Source organism: Saimiri boliviensis, chromosome 1, assembly GCF_048565385.1.
Source record: "Saimiri boliviensis isolate mSaiBol1 chromosome 1, mSaiBol1.pri, whole genome shotgun sequence".
In the NCBI taxonomy this organism is placed as follows: domain Eukaryota; kingdom Metazoa; phylum Chordata; class Mammalia; order Primates; family Cebidae; genus Saimiri; species Saimiri boliviensis.
In genome coordinates this window covers 198482334-198501685 of record NC_133449.1, presented here as the reverse complement: position 1 = coordinate 198501685, position 19352 = coordinate 198482334, and the positions used below count along the sequence as shown (strand labels likewise).

Below are 19352 nucleotides of genomic sequence, written 5' to 3'. Positions count from 1 at the left end.
TCCCAGGGGCCGCAACAGTAACAAGACCAACGTGAACCCAAGAGTTTCTGTGCCCTCAGTTTTCTAACCAGTTCAGAATATTAGGAACTGACAATGACCCTATAACTGAAGTTTTTGAGTGCTGATAATGAGGAACAGAAAACTGATAAGTTGATCTTTCTAGAGTCCATCTGTGCTTGCTGACCTGTAAAGCTGCCCATTATTCTTGGTACCCATTAACAGATACTCCAAACATGGACACGTGGCTAATACTGCTTTCCATTCATTCCTTGTCTGAATTCAAGTTTGTGTTTTTCATTAACTTTCTTCACTGAATTTTCTCTCTATTGTTGTTTTGGTGGTTTGTATCTCAAAAATGTAAGTGTTCTGGGTATGGGAATACCTCAAAACTCTTGTTGTATTAAACAAGTAAACCAAAGTTTACATTAATCTTAACAAAAAAGTATGTCTTCTTTTAAAACTGTTTTTTCCATGTATACAATAAACAAGTGGGTTTTTTTGCCCAAATAAAATCCTCAAAACCCTCTAGAATACTATTCTTCCAGAAATCAATTAGAAAATCAGAAAAGCAAGTCATACCTTCAACAATTGAGAAAACAATAATGACAGTTTTTAAAAAAAAAAAAGTAGGGGGAAGGAAAATTTTGTTACGTTAATTTGGAGAATATGCAACGGTTTTGTTTGAATTCTAGGAAATGTTGAGGGTTTATACTTGTCATTTAATATATTGGTTGATGCATCTTTTTCTATAATGTTTTATTTATCTCACTGACAATTAGGTTGAAAAACAACAGAACATCATCAAGAACCACGCTGGTTTCAAATACACTAATCATGACGTATGTATTTAGATATTCTTGAGCAATTCTTAGGAAAAACCAATTTTATGCTTTTGAGTATAATATATTTAAACCAACCATATATTTAAATATGACTTATAGTGAAAATGTACTATTTCTTACTGATTCTCTTAAACGTATTGATAGTTGAGTACTTAAGTTTCAATATTCCATCACAGCATACAAATTGGAAATAAAATACTCAGAGTTTTGTCCTTCCTTTCCTTCCTTCCTTCTTTCCTTCCTTTCTTTTGAGGCTTGTTTTATTCTTTGGACAGTGTGTCATGAAAAATAACTGCATTTTAAAAAGTCTATAAAGTAATTAGCTTAACAGTAATTATTGCTTAGTATAAACTATTATTAATAGCTGATGACTAGTGCTCCAAATGAGAAAAATGTAGGAAAATTCAGTCCTCCAAGTTCCTAAAAAATATGCAAACTAGATAATGGCTTAAATTCTTTTTCAAACAGCTTTCAAGCTTTTCATTTCAAAATGTGCTATTTTTCAATGGCATGGTCCACATACAGAATCAACCTAAAACTTCTCTGACATGTTTCCCATCACTTCTACACTGCATGTAAAATTCGAATCATGTCTACTTATTACCTGCTTCTAAATTTGTATTTTCTTGTTAATTTACTGTCTTTATACATCTTTTTTTCAGAGGCTAAATACACCACACGCATAAATGCTGCTTACTTCATTAGTTAACATACATTTTCAGGAATCTGCCATGAAGATAGGTTGCATGGTTTGGTTGTTAACAACCATAACTGTAATATTATTCTTTATCCCTGCTGGGGTCCTATATGGTTAAAGGATGGGTATCTATCCCCTGCCATTAGGAAAGCAGACTAGGGCAGCAGGTGTCCAGCCTACATAATCAATTCTTTCTACAGCAAAGGGGTATATTTCATAATCCCTCTGCTAATTAAATAGCATGTGTCCATATGTGTACACGTTTTATTCTGCCTAATTGGCCAGGAGGCTGTGAAACCTACAACTATAATTCAAGGAGAATTCATATGCATATACATACACTTCCTTTCTGAAAAACCCCTTTGAAGTGGTGCTATAAAGAATCTCCCTCAAAAGCCACTCTGCTCCCAGGTGTTTACTGGTCATTTGAGAGGGCCAAATGCAAACTGAAACCATAAATGAGCTACAAGGATCATTTTCTCTGAACAACATTACATCAAAGATTAGATGGTGCCAAAAGATGATGCATTGTGCTGTCTCTCTAGAGACGTAGTCTTAGAGATCTGCCTAACCTTGTGAATGCTGCTTGGAGAAGGCGGCATACTGTGGGGAACACACCTTGCCACTGGAAGGCAAAAGGTAAGCCTCAGGAATGCTAGGCCATTCAGATAATGTGTGTAACCTCTGCACATTCTGGAAAGCAGAATAAAAGTGTTGGGGCTTGGCCGGGCGCGGTGGCTCAAGCCTGTAATCCCAGCACTTTGGAAGGCCGAGGCGGGTGGATCACGAGGTCAAGAGATCGAGACCATCCTGGTCAACATGGTGAAACCCCGTCTCTACTAAAAATACAAAAAATTAGCTGGGCATGGTGGTGTGTGCCTGTAATCCCAGTTACTCAGGAGGCTGAGGCAGGAGAATTGCTTGAACCCAGGAGGCAGAGGTTGTGGTGAGCCAAGATCGTGCCATTGCACTCCAGCCTGGGTAACAAGAGTGAAACTCCGTCTCAAAAAAAAAAAAAAAAAAAAAAAAAAAAGTGTTGGGGCTTAGGTTGGCAAGCATTCTGGCTTGGGAGCTAAATGAAACATGCCCTGACCTAATTTAAACACACATACACTGGAGCTGGCTGTGGTAACAAAGGGTAATGACAGAGTATGCATTATGAACACCCAACTACTACACTCTATAGTCATAAATGCCTTCCTGCTAGAAAGGAAAGGGCCTCTGTGGCTTCTACTGACACTCCTTGAGTTTCACTGCCTAAGTCCTTAACATGTGCAAATAGAGGTTGGGGGAGGCAACTGTGTCTCAATAAGGAAGACAATGATGGCTCACTAATTGGTTAAACCCATTGGCATTAGCTTTGCTCGGGTGCAAAGTCCCACTACGGGCACAGAAATGTTTATTATTATGATGTCACAGATTACGTTACTCTCCAACATTACATGTCAGGCAGGCGAAAGATGTACAATTCCTGACTTTGTGAGTCGGGTGTCTGAAACAAGCTTTTCAGACTTTAATAGTGAAATCCTGTAAATTCACTCTGCTCACTGTGAAGCCATCTTGGGAGGCCACTGATGAATATGTGGGAACCTGACAGCTGTGGAATTTTATTTCTAGACTTCAACTAAGCAGAGAAAGGAAAAGGAAATCTCCTCACTGGCAACAAAATGAAAGTGTTTACATGTGAAATTAATCGTCAGCACACAGAGCTTTCACAGTCTCTCTGTTCTACAATATAATATTCTGCTTGTTTGGCTGGTGAGTCTTTTAAAATTTTCTTTCTAAGAATAACAGCAAATAATTTCAAGGAGGGCAACAAATCAAGTCAGGAGCCAGCCACCAAAGGTTAACAGAATTACCCAACTTTTCTTTTTCACCACTCCTAAAAACCATTCATTACATGAATCTTCTAGGCTTTGATGGTACATGGTTCAAGGCCAGGCGCAGCAGCGGCCAGCTAATTGAACACAGAGGTCAGCTGCAAACATTTATGTTGTGCAACATAGCGTTCCTCTTATCCCAGCCCCATTCCTTTCCAATAAGAGCACGTTTAGCACAAAGCAATCCACCTAAAGACTCCATAAATCCAAAAAAGGGAGTCACTGATCGAGGAATTCTCAGATTTCTGCCAAGGCACCCTCCCCTGGACTGGAGGTCAGCCTGGTACGGTAATCAGAGCCAAACTGTGGACTGGACTCAAGGAATTAAGTTCAGCACTTCAAATCTTGACTTTTAATGGGCAATTTTTCTTTTCAGCAATGAAGAGAAAGTACAAATAGCTGGTAACAGCCCAAAGTAAACAAGGAAAAAAAGTGCAGTAATAAAGCTGGGATACGAATCTTATAAGCAGTATGTAGGAAGAGTCTTTCCAAACGAAGGGAGAAAAATAAAGCAGGCTTTTTAAAATTTGGTTTGAGATTATGCAGTTGTGAGTGAACAATAAGAAAACAAAGGCTACAATACAAGATAGTTCCTCTCTTTAGCGAAGAAAAAAATATCAGCCTTTGTTAGCTTGCAGCAAAAAGGCACCTCAGGCATTTAAGCACAGTATAAGCTTTTCTTTGCCCCTGTGACCTCCAGAAATATGCTAAGAAAATCTTTTTTAACTCCCTGCAGTGGAACCAGAATAAATATTTACTTAACACATCTGAGTTCTAAGTCTGGACCACCTTATTCCATTATAATAAATTGGTTTTCATTTGTAACCAAGAAATTAGGAACGTGACATCTGGTGACATTTCTACTTTTAAGGCACATTAAGAATGAAAAAGGAAAGAAAGAAAAAATTTGAATACTAACTCTATATTATGCCCCAGCACACCAAACTGCACTTGTGAATTTTAGAATGGTATTATTCACCACAATTGAGAGTAAAAGCTGTTGATACGCTTTCTAATACTAGACATCTGGAGTAGCAGGGCTTTTTCCAAGCACATTCCAAGGTTAATAGGAAACATCTAGACTTGCTTTTATTAGCTTGTTTGAATAATTTTAAGTATGCTATGCCAGGTTTCACCTTCAAGTAACTATACGAAGTTTAATTTCTAGTCACCAAGAATGCTATTTTTTCTTTCCTTCTGTCAAAAAATTACTGTGCTATCCATTAAAGTCTTATGAAAATTTTCCCCCAACAACATGAAAGAATAATTACTCAAAAATACGACTTCTTTTGTTAAAGCCTTCACTTAAGGGCTAGTGAGATAAATATTTACTTATTTAGATGTAGGATTTTGGATTTTTCTTGGTCTGGGTGGATGAGATAGCCAGTGGCTTTTAAGAGTCTGAAGATACTTCAAAGCATTCCTCTTGTTGACATGTGCAAGACAGACCTTTCCTGAAAGTCTGCATTTTCTCCTGAAGTGCTCATTCCAAAAGAAACTATTTACTCTTTCCATCAATGGACCGTCTTCTAATGGTAGCAGCAAGCCCTTGAGCATTTAGCTAAAGTCATTTCACAATTCAATGCTTGTCTTATACGGTCCTGGTCATTTAAAAACTGATGTCTCTTCAATAGCAAATAGCATCATAACGGACCACTGACTTTAGAAGGAAAGTGGTTTCTATTGCAGAAGGATGTAATTAAAATTGGTGTCAATCACAGGCTACAGATTTCTTATCTGATAAGAATTCCCACTGTTTTTAAAAAGAAATATATCCAGATTTGTATCTACAAGCTATTTAAATGCCCAGGACAAAAAGAGGCCACTAAGAGGCTTCCATGAAAACTCAGAAAACTAAAAGTACAAGAAGAATAGAATAGGGTTAGAATGAATGTGCCCCTGCACACCACCTGGGTTTTCAACCCCTCTGGGTGGAGCCAAGACTGATGAAGCAGAAGGCTTCTCTCTGATGAAGGATTCAGTCAGGAGGTACCATCTGAGGCTGAGAAGACTGAAGGGAGGAGCTCCCAACCCAAACAGATGAAGTGTTTCAGGCCTAGTAGTCACCTAAAAAAACATACGCTTCAAGAGCTGTGAAAATATCTGCAAAAAGAATGCCAGACTATAGGCTTAAGTTCTCTCGAAAAAGAATCACAGGTAGTTTAATTAATATGAAAAAGGTAGTAGTGGAAGCTCAGACCTTCATTCCAAATGCTGACTGTATTCTCCAACAAGACCTCAGCCACATGTTTTTCCCGTGTTTCTTCCATTGTAAACCAAATGTCACAACGATACTTCTCTAAAAGAAGGGAACTATCAGCAATAAACAGGTGTAGCTGGAACCCACAGAGACAGAATATGTAAATTTGGGAACCCACAGTTTTCTGTAGAAATGCATAATACAGTCCATTATGTTTTGTTTTGTTAATTTCAGGCATGTTTTCCAGGTGCACTCATTTAATCTTCACAATGTTACCGAAAGGAAGAGAGAAACCCTTATATATAAAGCACTGGCAGCAGGGTCTGGCACATAAGTAAGTATATCTGTGTTAGCTACCATTATCATCATCGTCACTATTTTACAGATGAGAACACTAAGGGAGAATAGGGAACCTGCCCAAGGTCTCCAGTGTTCATATGTTGCTACAGTTGAGGAAAAACAAGTCTTAGAGCAACAACTGTGGCTTGGCTACATTTAAGACTTTGGATCTAATTAAACCCAAGCAATACTGGTAATAAAGTTTTTTTTTTTTTTCTTTTTTCAGCGTTCCCTGGAAGGAAATGTCCAACACAACATAAATATGTAGCAATCACTGCAGCTAATAACAAAATGCATTTGCTGAGAAACCAAACTGTTTTAATATGACCCCCAAATGGACTCTCAGTTCCTTCTCAGATGGCTACCAATGGACAATCTAATTCAGTACAGCTTTCTCTTTCATCAAATGCATTTGAAATCCTGTTCACTATAACTTTGCTTATCAAAAACTGCTTAGTTAAAAAATAAATATGTTTTATCAATGATCGGCAGACACGCAAACCATATATTGCATAAAAATATAAAGTATTTTTCTTCCTCTCAATTGAAGAAGAAAATAAACACTTATTAGACAAGAGAGGCAGTATATAAACTACTAAGAATGATGAATTCAGAAAGAAAGATAAATTTAATCTGACTCCATTTGGAAACTTTTAATTAATGTATTAGAAATCTAGACAGTTCCAAAGATGGATAAATAGCAAGACAGAGACGGGGCAACAAACTAATGGTTAGCTGTTAACATCCTAAGGGTATCAAATAGTAAATAATAAGATATGCTGTATTTGATCCTCAAATTGTAGGTGGAGTACTGTATTCAATCACAGTCAAAGATGTGATGACCTGCTGACTTCATCTAAACAACGTAACAGCTGATCAAGCTAGTAAAAATTCACATTGATCATGAGATGAATTGTTTCAAAGATGACAAAGAACAAATTTAATTCTGACTGAACTGATTGTGCCAGTGTAGATAGTCAAGCCTCGTATAACAAAATTAAAAGTTTAAAAAGTGGTTCTCAAATTTTTTTAAAAAAAGGAAAAAGATTAGGCTCAAAAAAGATTAAATGATAAGATGTGGAGACTTGTCTCCCAGAACTTGATAACAAGATCAGAACAATTTAAGATTCTATTAATCAAGAAGTGAGAAAAAATGTGCAAGACCAGGGCATTTCATGATGTATAATTAGACCCAAGACTCCACAGGGCACTAAGAAATGGAGACTCAGTTCTAGTCCACAGCATCCAGGCTTTGGAAAAGTTGAATCGAAATAATAAAGGGTTATAACTGAAAATAAGGGCTCAGAGATATGGACAGAATTTTTGATCCTACATTACACTGGCTAGGTATATAATCTCAATTACCCAGTCAATTAACAAAGAAATATTTACTAAGTACTTTCTGCAGGTATTGAATATTTGGTAGGCAGTTTTAATCCTATACAATTAGCATCTTATCAAAGAGTAAGTCTGATAAGTTTGTGCTGGAAATATCAAAGTAGCAAAGAAAATACTTTTTTTTTTTTTTCCAAAAGGATTTCTCGAAACTAAGCTACCAAATTCTGGGAAGTCTATTCTGGAAAGGGGTGGGCTAGTTAACATAATTTATTCAAATTCTAATTGTTAACCACACAACTGAAATTGTGCTATTGCATGCATTTAAACAGTGGGTACATCCCTGCGCAGTATTCATTCTTTCAGCTAATGTTAATGAATTCCTACGATGCAGAAGGCACTAGGTTAAGTGCTCACCCCCGTGTTACCTAACCCACATGGCACACTGATCCATGGAGACTCAGCAATGCCTGGCAAATGAGCACAAGAACAGACTTTCACATCATGGTTCCAATGAGCCGTTGGGTGGCTTTCACTAGGATGACTTAGTGGGAGGAATGAAATAATACTTCACTGAGGAAATGGTTAATATCAAAGCCTTACTTGGGTCATATTTATAAGCATAAATTTTATCCATATAAAAACTGACTAGCTTTCCCTTGATAGTCCGCAAGTTGGCTGGCAAAGAGGCAGGATCTTCTCCTAATTTCTATTCTTTCCTGTCCAAGAATAAGTTCTATATCAGACACCAACTTTATCCAGTAAAAGTGTCCTCAAAATGCCTGGACCCATTTTAAACAAAACAACTTTTGTAGATTTCTCCTTGTCCAGCCACTAGACTGTAGTACTTTTCCCTGCTGGAATTGTATCAAACTCAATTCAGCAGGAAGGCTGTTACCTGCCCCAGTAATCAAAGGACATGGTGTGTGATGGTGATCTGAGTAACAGCTGGGATGGAGGAGAGGAGATGGAGCTGGCAGCCACACCAAAACTTCTGTGTACATTACGAGTCGCCCTGTTGTTTTAATTACCTATTGGTGAGTCTTTGGCTCCACATTTTTATTGGCAAAAACTACTCAGCTATTCCCCCTTCCTTTCTAATCAATGGCTCTGGTTCCCAAATTTCAGCAAAAAGGGGCAAACAGACATTCCTTTCATGCCATATTCTCTTATCCTTCTCTTTCCTGAATATGTTATATTGATATTTTGCTCCATGAAAGTAAGGATGCACACTGAACCAGTCTAAAATCAGGGATTTAAAAATATATCTAGCTAGATTATTGTAATACTTTCAAGGCAAAAAGCTGAGATTAGAAACAATTATAAGGTAAGGATGGGCCATAATTTTAAGAGTTTTCATTACCCTGTGAAACCAGGGCAGATTTGTTCTACTGTCATGATTGCCTCAGACTACTGAGACAAACTGTGCTGCCCACTGGAAAAGCATCGTTTTTTTTTTTAATACCCTCATGCATAATGACGCCCCACAGCCAGCATTCTGGATAAGATGTGTGGCACTACCCTTAAATGACATTCCTCTTTCAGCAGACCGTATCAACTTAGCTTTCTGGACTCTCAGGACCTCTTCTGCCTAAAGGAGTGCAAAAGAAAGGAACATAGAATTTAGGAGTTATTTTTTGTAGTGTGCTTATATCTCACTTAACTCTTCCCCCTTACTTCCCAAACATTGAGCCTTCTAAAATATTCAGCAAGAGGCTCTTTTCAGTAGTAAATTGTTTATTGGTGTATATTCATTTTCTGGACTGCCTGACTTATAACTGAGCTATCACAGCAGGGCAGTGTCTGGCCATAACTCACTGTAGATACCAAAGTGGGCTACCTGGTCCTGCCCAGAAATAACAGATCATCATGCATCCATGACCGTTGACTCATTCCTTTATTCCACAGACAGCTGTTGATCACTGAGGATGTGCCAGATCCTAGTTAGGTAGGGGAGCACAGATCAGACTGGTTCATGGTGTGGGATCTATTCCAAAGTCTCATTAGGAAATGTCAATGAAGGTTAGAGTTTCCTTTCACTTTGTAAAAAGAGAACACCAAACCACTTTGTAGAAAGAGAACACCAAACAATTTCTCTACAATTTCATTACTGAGAGTTCCCTCCCTCAATTGCTACTAAAAAGGGGAAAGGTGTTGCTCACTAACTAAATGGTCAATATTCTTGTTTCAAGTTTACAACCTTGGAGGGTAGAAAAACATGCATAAATAAGCCAGCTTCAAGTATAAAGTTAAGTGTGTGTTAAGTGCAGACAGGAACAGAAGATGCTTCCTGCTGGATATACCATGGTAAGTTTCAGAGAAGAATTGTCATTCAAATTCAGTCTTGAAGAACAGCTTCATTTTGTTGGAGGTGCATTTCTTCTAGAATCAAGTAAGAAAGGCACAGAAGGAGGGAATCCCAGGGAAGGTTGAGAATAACAAGTGGCCTGTGCCCTCTAAGAAAATATCCACTGTGGCTAGAAATAGAGGATTAATTCATATAGTTCCTGACCTACCTGTCAAGCCACAGAAAATAAACTTAGGAAGTTCTCAATACAGCAGGTAAAGAAAAAAAGTTACTTCAAGGTATGAGGTGGAGAAGGCATAAAGAATTCAAGGAGCAGGGCTTACCTAGGTCACTTTTACTGAGAGATTTACGACAAGTCCCACCTCATCTGAAGGGGTTAAAAGAGCGAGTCACATCATTTCATGTTGAAAATCTTGCAACTGATGCATTCCAAGGTAAGATTCTGTGCTGTTTATAAGTGATTGCAGGGAAAAAAAATCCCTTTTGGACTTGGCTTTCCCTGATTTTCATGTATCATGTGATGAGATTCCCTTTGATTACCGACTAAATTAGTAACGGCCTGTAGGCCTCAAATTGTAAACAATTTTATTATGATGACATAAGTGTTGGCTTATATTTTTGAATAAGTATGGTTAATTGGGAAGAAAATGGAAAGAGAAAAGCAGCTGGATACATGTGGGTGCAAGTGATGAGCTCATGCCTGCACCCAGTCAGCCTCACAAGAGGGAAGCATGATCCTTCTACTGGGCAGCTTGCACAGCATCATCCTCCTCTGGCCAAGCAGACACTGCTGAACCTGCTGAACCTGCTAGGATTTGCCAATGACAGTGCTGCCACTTGCTCAAGAAAAAGAAGATAAGCATGCGCCCTTTTCCCTTCCCAGTTCCTTCTAGCTAGAGACCTTTCTTCTCTCCACCACTCCACCCCAGCCTAAGGGGAGTGAGAGGGAGCAAAGAAGCTGTACCTTTAACCAGAAAGCGTGAGTGAGTGAGTGTGTGTGTTCTTTCCTGTTAAGCACAATCAAAAGGCAAAGAACCTGAGACAGGTTGGTAACCTGAGTGAGAGCCCTGGGCCATCTCTAAGATGCCTGCTCAGTGGCTTCCTATTGCTTAGCACATCAAGTCCTTGACTTCTAGGTCTAGTTTTTGAAGTCTGTCCTTGACAGCACAGAGATACTAAACAGGAAGGAAGATTTCCCCTATGATAGTGAAAAGGTATTATGCTCACTCTTGCAAGCCTAACTTTCTAATGCACTCGTTTTATCTGGAATACTCCTCTCTCTCATCTAAATCTACCCAAATATTCTTAATTTTTCATTTACTCAACATAAGGACTGGTAATAAGTCCTAGAAATAAAAGCTTAATAAGGCATAGTACTTACTCTCAGGGAGCATATGGTCCACTTCTAGGTTTCAAATTTTGTGTCAATTCCAATCAATTGTTAATGGCATCCTGGAACACTGTACTGAGGATTTTGAAATCATACTCAAGTTGAATAATAATGACTTTCAAGGTTGATTAGCAATGTCTCCTACAGGTTTAAGAGTTAATGATGGAGATAGCCATATATTTGCTATTTCTGGCTCTAGCTTAGTTTTGACCTTCTTAATAAAATTTCCCACGACTATCCCCAATCCCCAGTCCTCAATAACATCACTCATACCATTTAGCACTCTATAGTTTTACATTGTTAAGTTTGCTGCACATCACAGAATCATAGAAAAAGATTCTGTTGGAAATAAGTAGAGGCTATAACGTTCAAATACTGTGAGTAAAGATCCTCCTGGGTCCACACTGCAGGAAAAGCTGCTGTGAGCTTTAAATACCACAGCTGGATCCAACCCAGAGAGGTGGCATCACACCACACTGTCAAGAGTGTAGCATTGGAAGCTGGGAAAGGTGAGCCATCACAAGTCACACTTTCCTAGCAAGTGCCACACTTTATGGTTTCACTGCATTTTGTTTTATCCCTTTAATAATGGAAAATAATTTGTTGTGTAAACTAAAATTGCATTCATTTCGGCTTCCTACCCCTTTCAAAAAAGAGGTTAAAAATACAAATTACTTCCAGTTCACAAAAACTAAACATGATTAAGTCACTAAGAATGGACTTTAAAAATTCAACTTAATAGATGTTAGGATGCATAGGCCAAATATTTATTCAACTTCTACCATATATTTAATACTTTACCAAGCACTGTATATGAAGTTTATAAATCCTCTGGGAGCCTATAATTTAGTTGAGCAAAAAAGGAAATGCATATGTTCCAACTAACAAATAACGCCACCCTGGTTAATACCATGGTATTACTACTAATAACTGAATTGATATTTAGAATTTAGCTGAGAGCCATGTTAATGCTTACATCCCAGACCATTAGGGCAACTGATACTTATGCACTAACAGATCAATTTCAGGATCACTGCTATTTTTTAAATCACTAAGATGAACTATTCTTGAAGCTCCTTCTAGGTGTAAAATATATTCTAGAAATGTCCATTTCAAATAAATTTACACCCAATAAATGATATTTTTAGCAATCATAATTTCTACAGATGTGGACGAAGAATTTATGATTAACCTGATATCCAGTTTGAAGTAGAGGAACCCTTTAAAATTGATAGACTGTAATATATCTTCATCAACCAAGATGACACAATCCAAGTACATTCAATACATTTTCCTCTGGTATAGTCAGATTGGATTTGCTGGTAAGATTTCCTTATCCCTAGTTTTTTCTTGTATAACACAGGAATTATATAGATAATTCAGGCAAATCCTTCCCACTCCTACATCACTCTAGCAACATTCTGAATTACCAAGATGAATCAGACAAAATCAATTTTTTGAGCATAATTATTCAGATAATTATTTCAATCTTCCATTTCACCTTGACTGTGAGGATATAGCCTTAAAAGACTTTCCATCCAGGAACAACACTAATAAAAATATGTAGGACCCAGGGAGCTATGGCATTTCACAACAAGGATCACCAGTCAGCCCAGCGCATCTGAATACCACATCAGGTCTTTAACTGGCCAGGTAAATGAATACTTCAAAGCATAAAATTTATTAACAGCCAAGTATAAATTTGGGTATTACTCATTTGGTTTAGCAGGGTATTGACATTTTAGAAGTGTATTTTCCTATTTTAGAAATATTCATCTCAGGATTTACAATAAAGTGAATTTCTTCAGTGTATTTATGATTATGATCTGCTTTACATCTTTTAAAGAACTGTATCAGGTTAAAATGGAATGATACTCGGAACAGCTGTTTATTCCAAGATTGCTGCTCAAATACCTTTTCCTACCTGAATTATCTCTATAGCTCAAGAGGAAGCTGGACTGGCTTAACCCAAATAGACTATCCCTACTGTCCTAATTCCCCAAACAACTCCCAATTCTCCCTCTCACCATTCACTGGAAACTGGTGAAAACAACAGTACCATATAAAATTACCCTCCTAGGTACACTTCACCATCTTCGCAATCAAAAGTCACTGAGCAACTGGCACATTTACATTCTCAACCCAATAGCACAAGCTATGAATAGGACTTCATCCCTCCCCAATCTTTGTCTTTTTCTTTAAACAAGGAAACCTTATGTTAATGGAGCGATTATTGAAAGGGTCTTCTTGTAAACCCATGAATGCCACTTCAGACTGTACAGAAAGCAGAGCTCTGTGAATGATACAATGGAGTCAACTCATCTGTTTTAAAAGCTCGGCATCAGTCGTAAAGAGAACTTACATTGTTCCAATTTCTAGGTCCCTGTTAAAACGTAATAAGCCCATGCTGATGCCACTGTGAGTCCATGGCACACACGCACTTAGAGGCAAGTTTACTGTGTAGAAGGCAATCATGTTGAAAACCAGGACTTAACCTTGACAATGGATTAAATAATTTAGTTTTTCAAACTATTCAATAGGATCATCTACTGATTTTGAAATGTTTTCTTCTCAACCTATCTGAAGCAGTTACCTTTAAAATAGAATACCTAAATAGTAAGAAATCACATAAAATAAACATAGCAATTAAAATTTAGCAAAAAGCCAAATATAAATTAAAGAAATGTTGAAGATTCAATATCCTGCTAATTGAAAAAAAAAAAATAGGGGTGGGAGAGGCACATTTACTAGAAAACAAAAAGCTGGAGAATGAGTTATTTAAAAAAAATTCTGTTCGAGTAAGATACAGCAAACTATACTCAAAATTGACACTTTGAACAGTACTCTTGAGTTGCACAACCCCAGATGCCACCATGCACAACTGTAATCTACGTAAATAGCACTTCCTCCAGTTGTGCTCAAGGAGCCCCATACACAGGACACAATGTGATTGGTGCCTCCTAGAGCTGCACAAGTTGATTATATTTTTTTGTTGATACGGAAAGCATTCGAGAATCCTCATGTGTCTCCACATTATTGTTGTAAAACGCTATCATTTTAGGTATGTAAAGAGTCTAGATATTGAATCACTATGTTATGAATTCTGGAATGTACTGGATAATTTCTTACACTAAAATGAGCTGATTATAAATTTGTATTTGAAATAAGCCCTTTACTAAATAGGTTAAATACACTGAAATTAGATCCTCTTTAGTGTTTTAAATTATGTAAATGGAAATGCAAACAGGAAAGCCAGGCTTACATATTTTCTAGAGGTGTCCAGGAGTTCAATCTACTGCTTCACTAGCTGCAGTTTCTATTGAATGTGGGCCAAGTCTTTAAGTAAGCCAGTTACAGAGGTCCACAAAGTAATTCCAGTTTTAATCAAGGAAAGAAAATTAACTTGATTTTGCCAAAAGGGAGAAAGAGGAGATACAAGACACCTCTAATATCACTTCTTAAAAAAAAAAAGTGAAACTTTTTTTACATTAATTTGTGCAAAGACTTTTAAGATCTCAGACGTTCTGAAAAAAGAGAATTGCTAGAAAGTTACTTGGAATCACCCACAGACAATAACTGTCAGTGGTTTCATTTCAGGCAATGGGCTTGTGCCAAAAGGGACTGACATCTTGATGAAAGGATCACCAAAAAGTTGTGAGCATATTTTCATGAGTAAAAATCCTTCCAGGAGCAACAAATTGTGATTTCCCATTCTGCCACCATACATAAATGACAACTGCAAAAAATTAACATGTAATAATAATTTGCATTTGCTTTTCTGCTTTCAAATGGTTCCAACTTCCACACTCTGCTTTGGCAGGCATGCTTGCCTTCTACAAAGCTCATTCCTCTTACTACTACAGAACCATGATATCTTACTCCCTAACCTTGATCTATAGAGTTAGTTTTGGCCGGGTCAGTAGTCATATTTATGTTTAACTAAACTGGTCACCTGACATATTGCAACATACATGAACCTCTATGATCTATTTATGGTCACAGAAAGTAGGTATGGTTCTGAGATAAAGAGCTTGGAGGCAAGGTTGATGTGGCCAATCACAGTAAAAAATAATTAGGAAAATACAAATACTTTAGAGCAGCTGATTTTATTACCATCCTGTTATTCTATGACAACAACTAATTAAAAATTTAATATGAAGTTAGGAACCATTTGCACAAAATCCATTGATAAGCTTAATTTTATGTTCACTTCTTTTTTCTTTCTACCTGAAGTTCCTTAATTTGATCATTTTCAAACATGATCCAAGCAAGACCTACTTCATAAGCTACTTTGATACCCACTTGTTGAAATAACAAGTGATGCACACATAAAAAATAAAACACTTGTTAATAACAGTCAAAATGAGCTCATTTAAGTGCCTGATTCATTTTTCTCTTTGGAAGCTTATACTTGGGTTGATCTCAAAGGAAACATCGGCCGGGCGCGGTGGCTCAAGCCTGTAATCCCAGCACTTTGGGAGGCCGAGGTGGGTGGATCACGAGGTCAAGAGATCGAGACCATCCTGGTCAACATGGTGAAACCCCGTCTCTACTAAAAATACTAAAAATTAGCTGGGCATGGTGGCGTGTGCCTGTAATCCCAGCTACTCAGGAGGCTGAGGCAGGAGAATTGCCTGAACCCAGGAGGCGGAGGTTGTGGTGAGCCGAGATCATGCCATTGCACTCCAACCTGGGCAACAAGAGCGAAACTCCGTCTCAAAAAAAAAAAAAAAGGAAACATCAAGGATATCAGATTAAATTTTGATTCATTAAATTCCACCCTCGTTTAAAAGAAAAAAACGAAATCTAAATTTGGATATCACACATTCTAAGTGATAAAGAGGTGTTTTAAAGAGTATAAACATCTGCAGTAGGACACGCTGTACTTCACTAAAAAGTTTTATGACATTTCTATTATTTTTTTAATCTTATTTCCAAAGAGGACATTTTTCATAGATGATTAATATACTTATTCAGCTGCTTTTAATGTGTGTGCCTTCTGTCAGCAGTCAAACATTAAACTGCATTCTCTGTGGATCATAAGCTTTGTCAGAAATAGTTATATTTTTATTTACAAGTTAACATGCTTGACTAAAATTTTAGAGACATCTAAAATTGAGTAGATGTCTCTCATAAATGAAGCTATAAATCAAGAAAAAATAACAGTAATTATGTTTAAATAGATGGGGTATATTAATATAAAAATTCATGCTTTTCATCTGTATTGCGCTAAAGGCTAGTATATACAGCAGCTGTTTGATCAGCTGGACAGACTCCTCAGTTAAGCTGGGGCTAGCTCTAAGACCAAAGGCTTTGTTTGAGCCATACTGCTGTCACCACCTCCATGCGTGTCACAGCACACTCTTCCTAAAGAACCGAGTAGTTTCCGTTGTTCAAATTTAATAAATCTCCACTTCCAAAGGAGGAATTTTAGTTTTCTATTCAAAATAATAGCAAATCAAAAGAACGAATTTGCCAGATCCAATTCACGTAAATTGCTGTACTGCAATGCTCCCAGGTGCTGGAGACAGAACCTTTTAAAGGTCAGATGGGGTGTATGAATAATGAAGGGTTGAGGCGGATGATGGTGGGTGGTTGATATTTATATGTAATAGACTGATAGGAAGTATTGAGTATCTCCTCTGATGACCATATCTTACCATTTTGAGATTCTTAGTCGTGGGCTTCTATTCTCCCTCTCTTCAGTCCAGGGAGACCAACCTGCAAAATATGTTTAAATACAGTAGACACATCGCCTTACCACAGGTCAGCAAATGAAAAATGCCTCTTTGGAGGTTACATAGGAAAAACCATTTTCTGTGGTTGTTACATGCAAATTATTGTTAACTACTGGGATTTCTGAAAGAGCTTTCCAAGTGGCCTATAGGCTTAAGTAGGGGACAAAGGAATCCCTAGTACTTGGCTTTGCAGAGTCCTGGGCTATTCTTAGTGTTTGGTTCATCTTTAAATTGCATGAGTTCAAAAGGTTTAGCAACTTAAAAGTAGAACCAAGTGATAAAAATAGATTGTTTTCTGGCTGCTCTTTGTTCCCAGACATACTACTGGCAGTATATTTGCAATCAAAACGACAGAATAGGAATCAGCCTTCCACCGTGTAGTGTAATGCCTCAGAGTGGATATTTTTGGAAATGGCACTGCATTACATAACCTTCCGTGTTCAAAAAAAAAAAAAAAAAAAAAACCTACACGGCGGGGGGGAGGGGGCAGTCAGGAATATACACCATTATGTCCTTCTCCCTAAACCAAATAAACATTAATGTACATACTGCAGTGATTCACCCTCAACCTTTCTGTTATCAGAAGACAGCTCTTTTGTTAACACAGTTATGACAAAAATTAAGATGAATGGAGAAACTAAAAGTTCTCAAAAAGGGTATCATTAGCTCTAAGAGTTTTCCTATAATGTTATAGATACACATAAATGCAAATCAGATTATTATCATCACTAAGAAGAAAACAGTCATTTATTTTTAAGGCCCTCCCCGTCAAAGTTCAACTGCTTCATAAGAAAATGCAGAAAAAAGTGCTGCAAGATCGAATGCCTAAGAAGACCCTCGGCAGCAGCAGCATTCAAAGAGTGATCAAGTGTAAGGACGGAAGGACACAAATTCATTTTATAAAAGGGGAGGAAAAGCTTGCATGCACGAAAGTGCATTTAATGCAAAGAAACACAACAGTTTCCAACAATGCTTTAGGAGCAAGAACAAAATTAACCACACCAACAAGCACAAAACCCCACCCCTTCCCAAAAGAATTCATTTCTCCCTCTAAACTTCTGCATTTTAGAAAAAGCTCAAGTTAAATTCCAGCCTGAATGCAGCACGACCAAAATGCCAGAATTTCTCCAAGGTACACGCTTCAGCTCTTTAAAATTTAGAGGGAAGAAGCATGAACTCTGCAGGGTTGAAGGGTCCAGCTAAAGAGCAACGGCAAGGATTCGACACAAAAGAGAAAGCAGCGCTCCCAGCCGGGGAGAGGAATGGTATATACTTACAGACAAAAGCCCCGCTCCCTGTTCACTCTCTCTCCTCTCTACACCTGAAACACAAATGTGGATGAAAAAGGGCATCATGCTAGAAAGACAGCTTGTGGGGGAGGGGGGTTTGTGGGAAGGGAGGGGGAGGGGAAAGGGGTGGAGGAAGAGGAGGGAGGAGGGGGAAGGGAAACAAAACCCAAACCGGCTTCACTTCCAAGAAGTGCAGCCTTGGAAAAAGGAGGAGATGATCTCCCTGCCTCACGCTCTCTCTCCTAGAGTGTGTGTGTGTCTCTCTCTCTTTCTCTAAGAGTCTCTCTCTCCCTCTCCCTCTCTCTTCCGCTAGTGTGCTAGTGAACAATGAGCTAATTCTGATGGAGCTGGCGCGGAGCCAGCGCCCCAGCCTTGCTGCCACTGTGCAGCCGCCTAGGAGCCAGACTGCTTACTCGGCAGGAATCAGCGGCTCAGGGCACCGTCGGCTAGCGGCCAGGAGGCGCGCGCGCCCCAACACCCCGCACCCGCGCCCCGGGCGCCCCGCTCGCTGCACCGCCCCCACTGCGCTGCGCGGGGACCGGGAAGACAAAGCGACCCGCAGCTCTCCGGCCTCGGCCCCGGCCCCGCCCCTGGAGCTCGGCGCGCGCAAACCCCGGGCCTGCCTCCCCGCCCCCGGCCAGCCTCTTCGCCTCGACGTGCGGTTGCTTTTCAGACAAATAAGGAGGCGGAGGAGGCGGTTTGGGGGTGCGCCAGGCGTGAAGGCGGCCAGGGTGCTGCACAGCCCGGCGGCCTGCCAGGGCGGTGGGGAGAGGCGGCGCGGCCCGTACTGTAATAATAAACCTGCAGAGAGGGCATCTGAGGGAAAGAGGACGGCGACGGGCGGCAGCCGCCTTCCTTTTATGTGCCTGTCCTGGGCGAAGTAGAAAATGGTGCCCGCGGCGGCGCGGAGCCGCACTCAGACACACAAAGAGTGCACACTGCATGCGTTTGCACACTGCCCCAGGTCGGACCCCGCCGCCCGGGCTGGGAACGCTCACCCTGCTCCCTTCCGTGGGGAAGCCCGGGACGGGGAGCGCCCCCGAAGGCCGGACCCAGAGGTCCTGTGGCTGCGCGTGCACACACACACGTGCACACAGTCACACGCGCAGCCAGCGAGAGCTGCGGCCTGGCGTGATGGGGCCAAGACAGACTCCCCTGGTGCTTCCTTCTCCTTCCCTGAAGGATTTAACACGCTGCCCCTCTGAAATTGGACTTCTTCAAATCGAAGATTACTTTAAAAAATAAAGCGCTTTGCCATTTCTGATTTTTGTAAACTCGTCTTTCTTATTTAAAATCTATCTTTTCATAGTAATGTAATAGCTCAAAATGTTGCA

The 19352-nt window shown here is 39.3% G+C and overlaps 1 protein-coding gene across 4 annotated transcripts in view; it reads right to left on the bottom strand.

Moving 5' to 3' along the window:
- Positions 1 to 18614, bottom strand: part of NREP (neuronal regeneration related protein) — a 28551-nt gene extending 9937 nt beyond the window's left edge. The window contains exons 1-3 of one of the 4 annotated variants that reach the window (XM_010339897.3): positions 18432 to 18614; positions 18007 to 18050; positions 16652 to 16712 (exon numbers count right to left, since the gene is read on the bottom strand). In XM_010339897.3, coding sequence (XP_010338199.1) covers positions 16652 to 16654 — 3 coding nt within the window. In that variant the 5' untranslated portion in view covers positions 16655 to 16712; positions 18007 to 18050; positions 18432 to 18614. Of the gene's footprint in view, positions 1 to 16651; positions 16713 to 18006; positions 18412 to 18431 lie in introns of those variants that run through there. The other 3 variants (XM_074382772.1, XM_074382764.1, XM_010339885.3) reach the window with 3 other exon arrangements.
- Between the last annotated feature and the right edge of the window lie 738 nt (positions 18615 to 19352).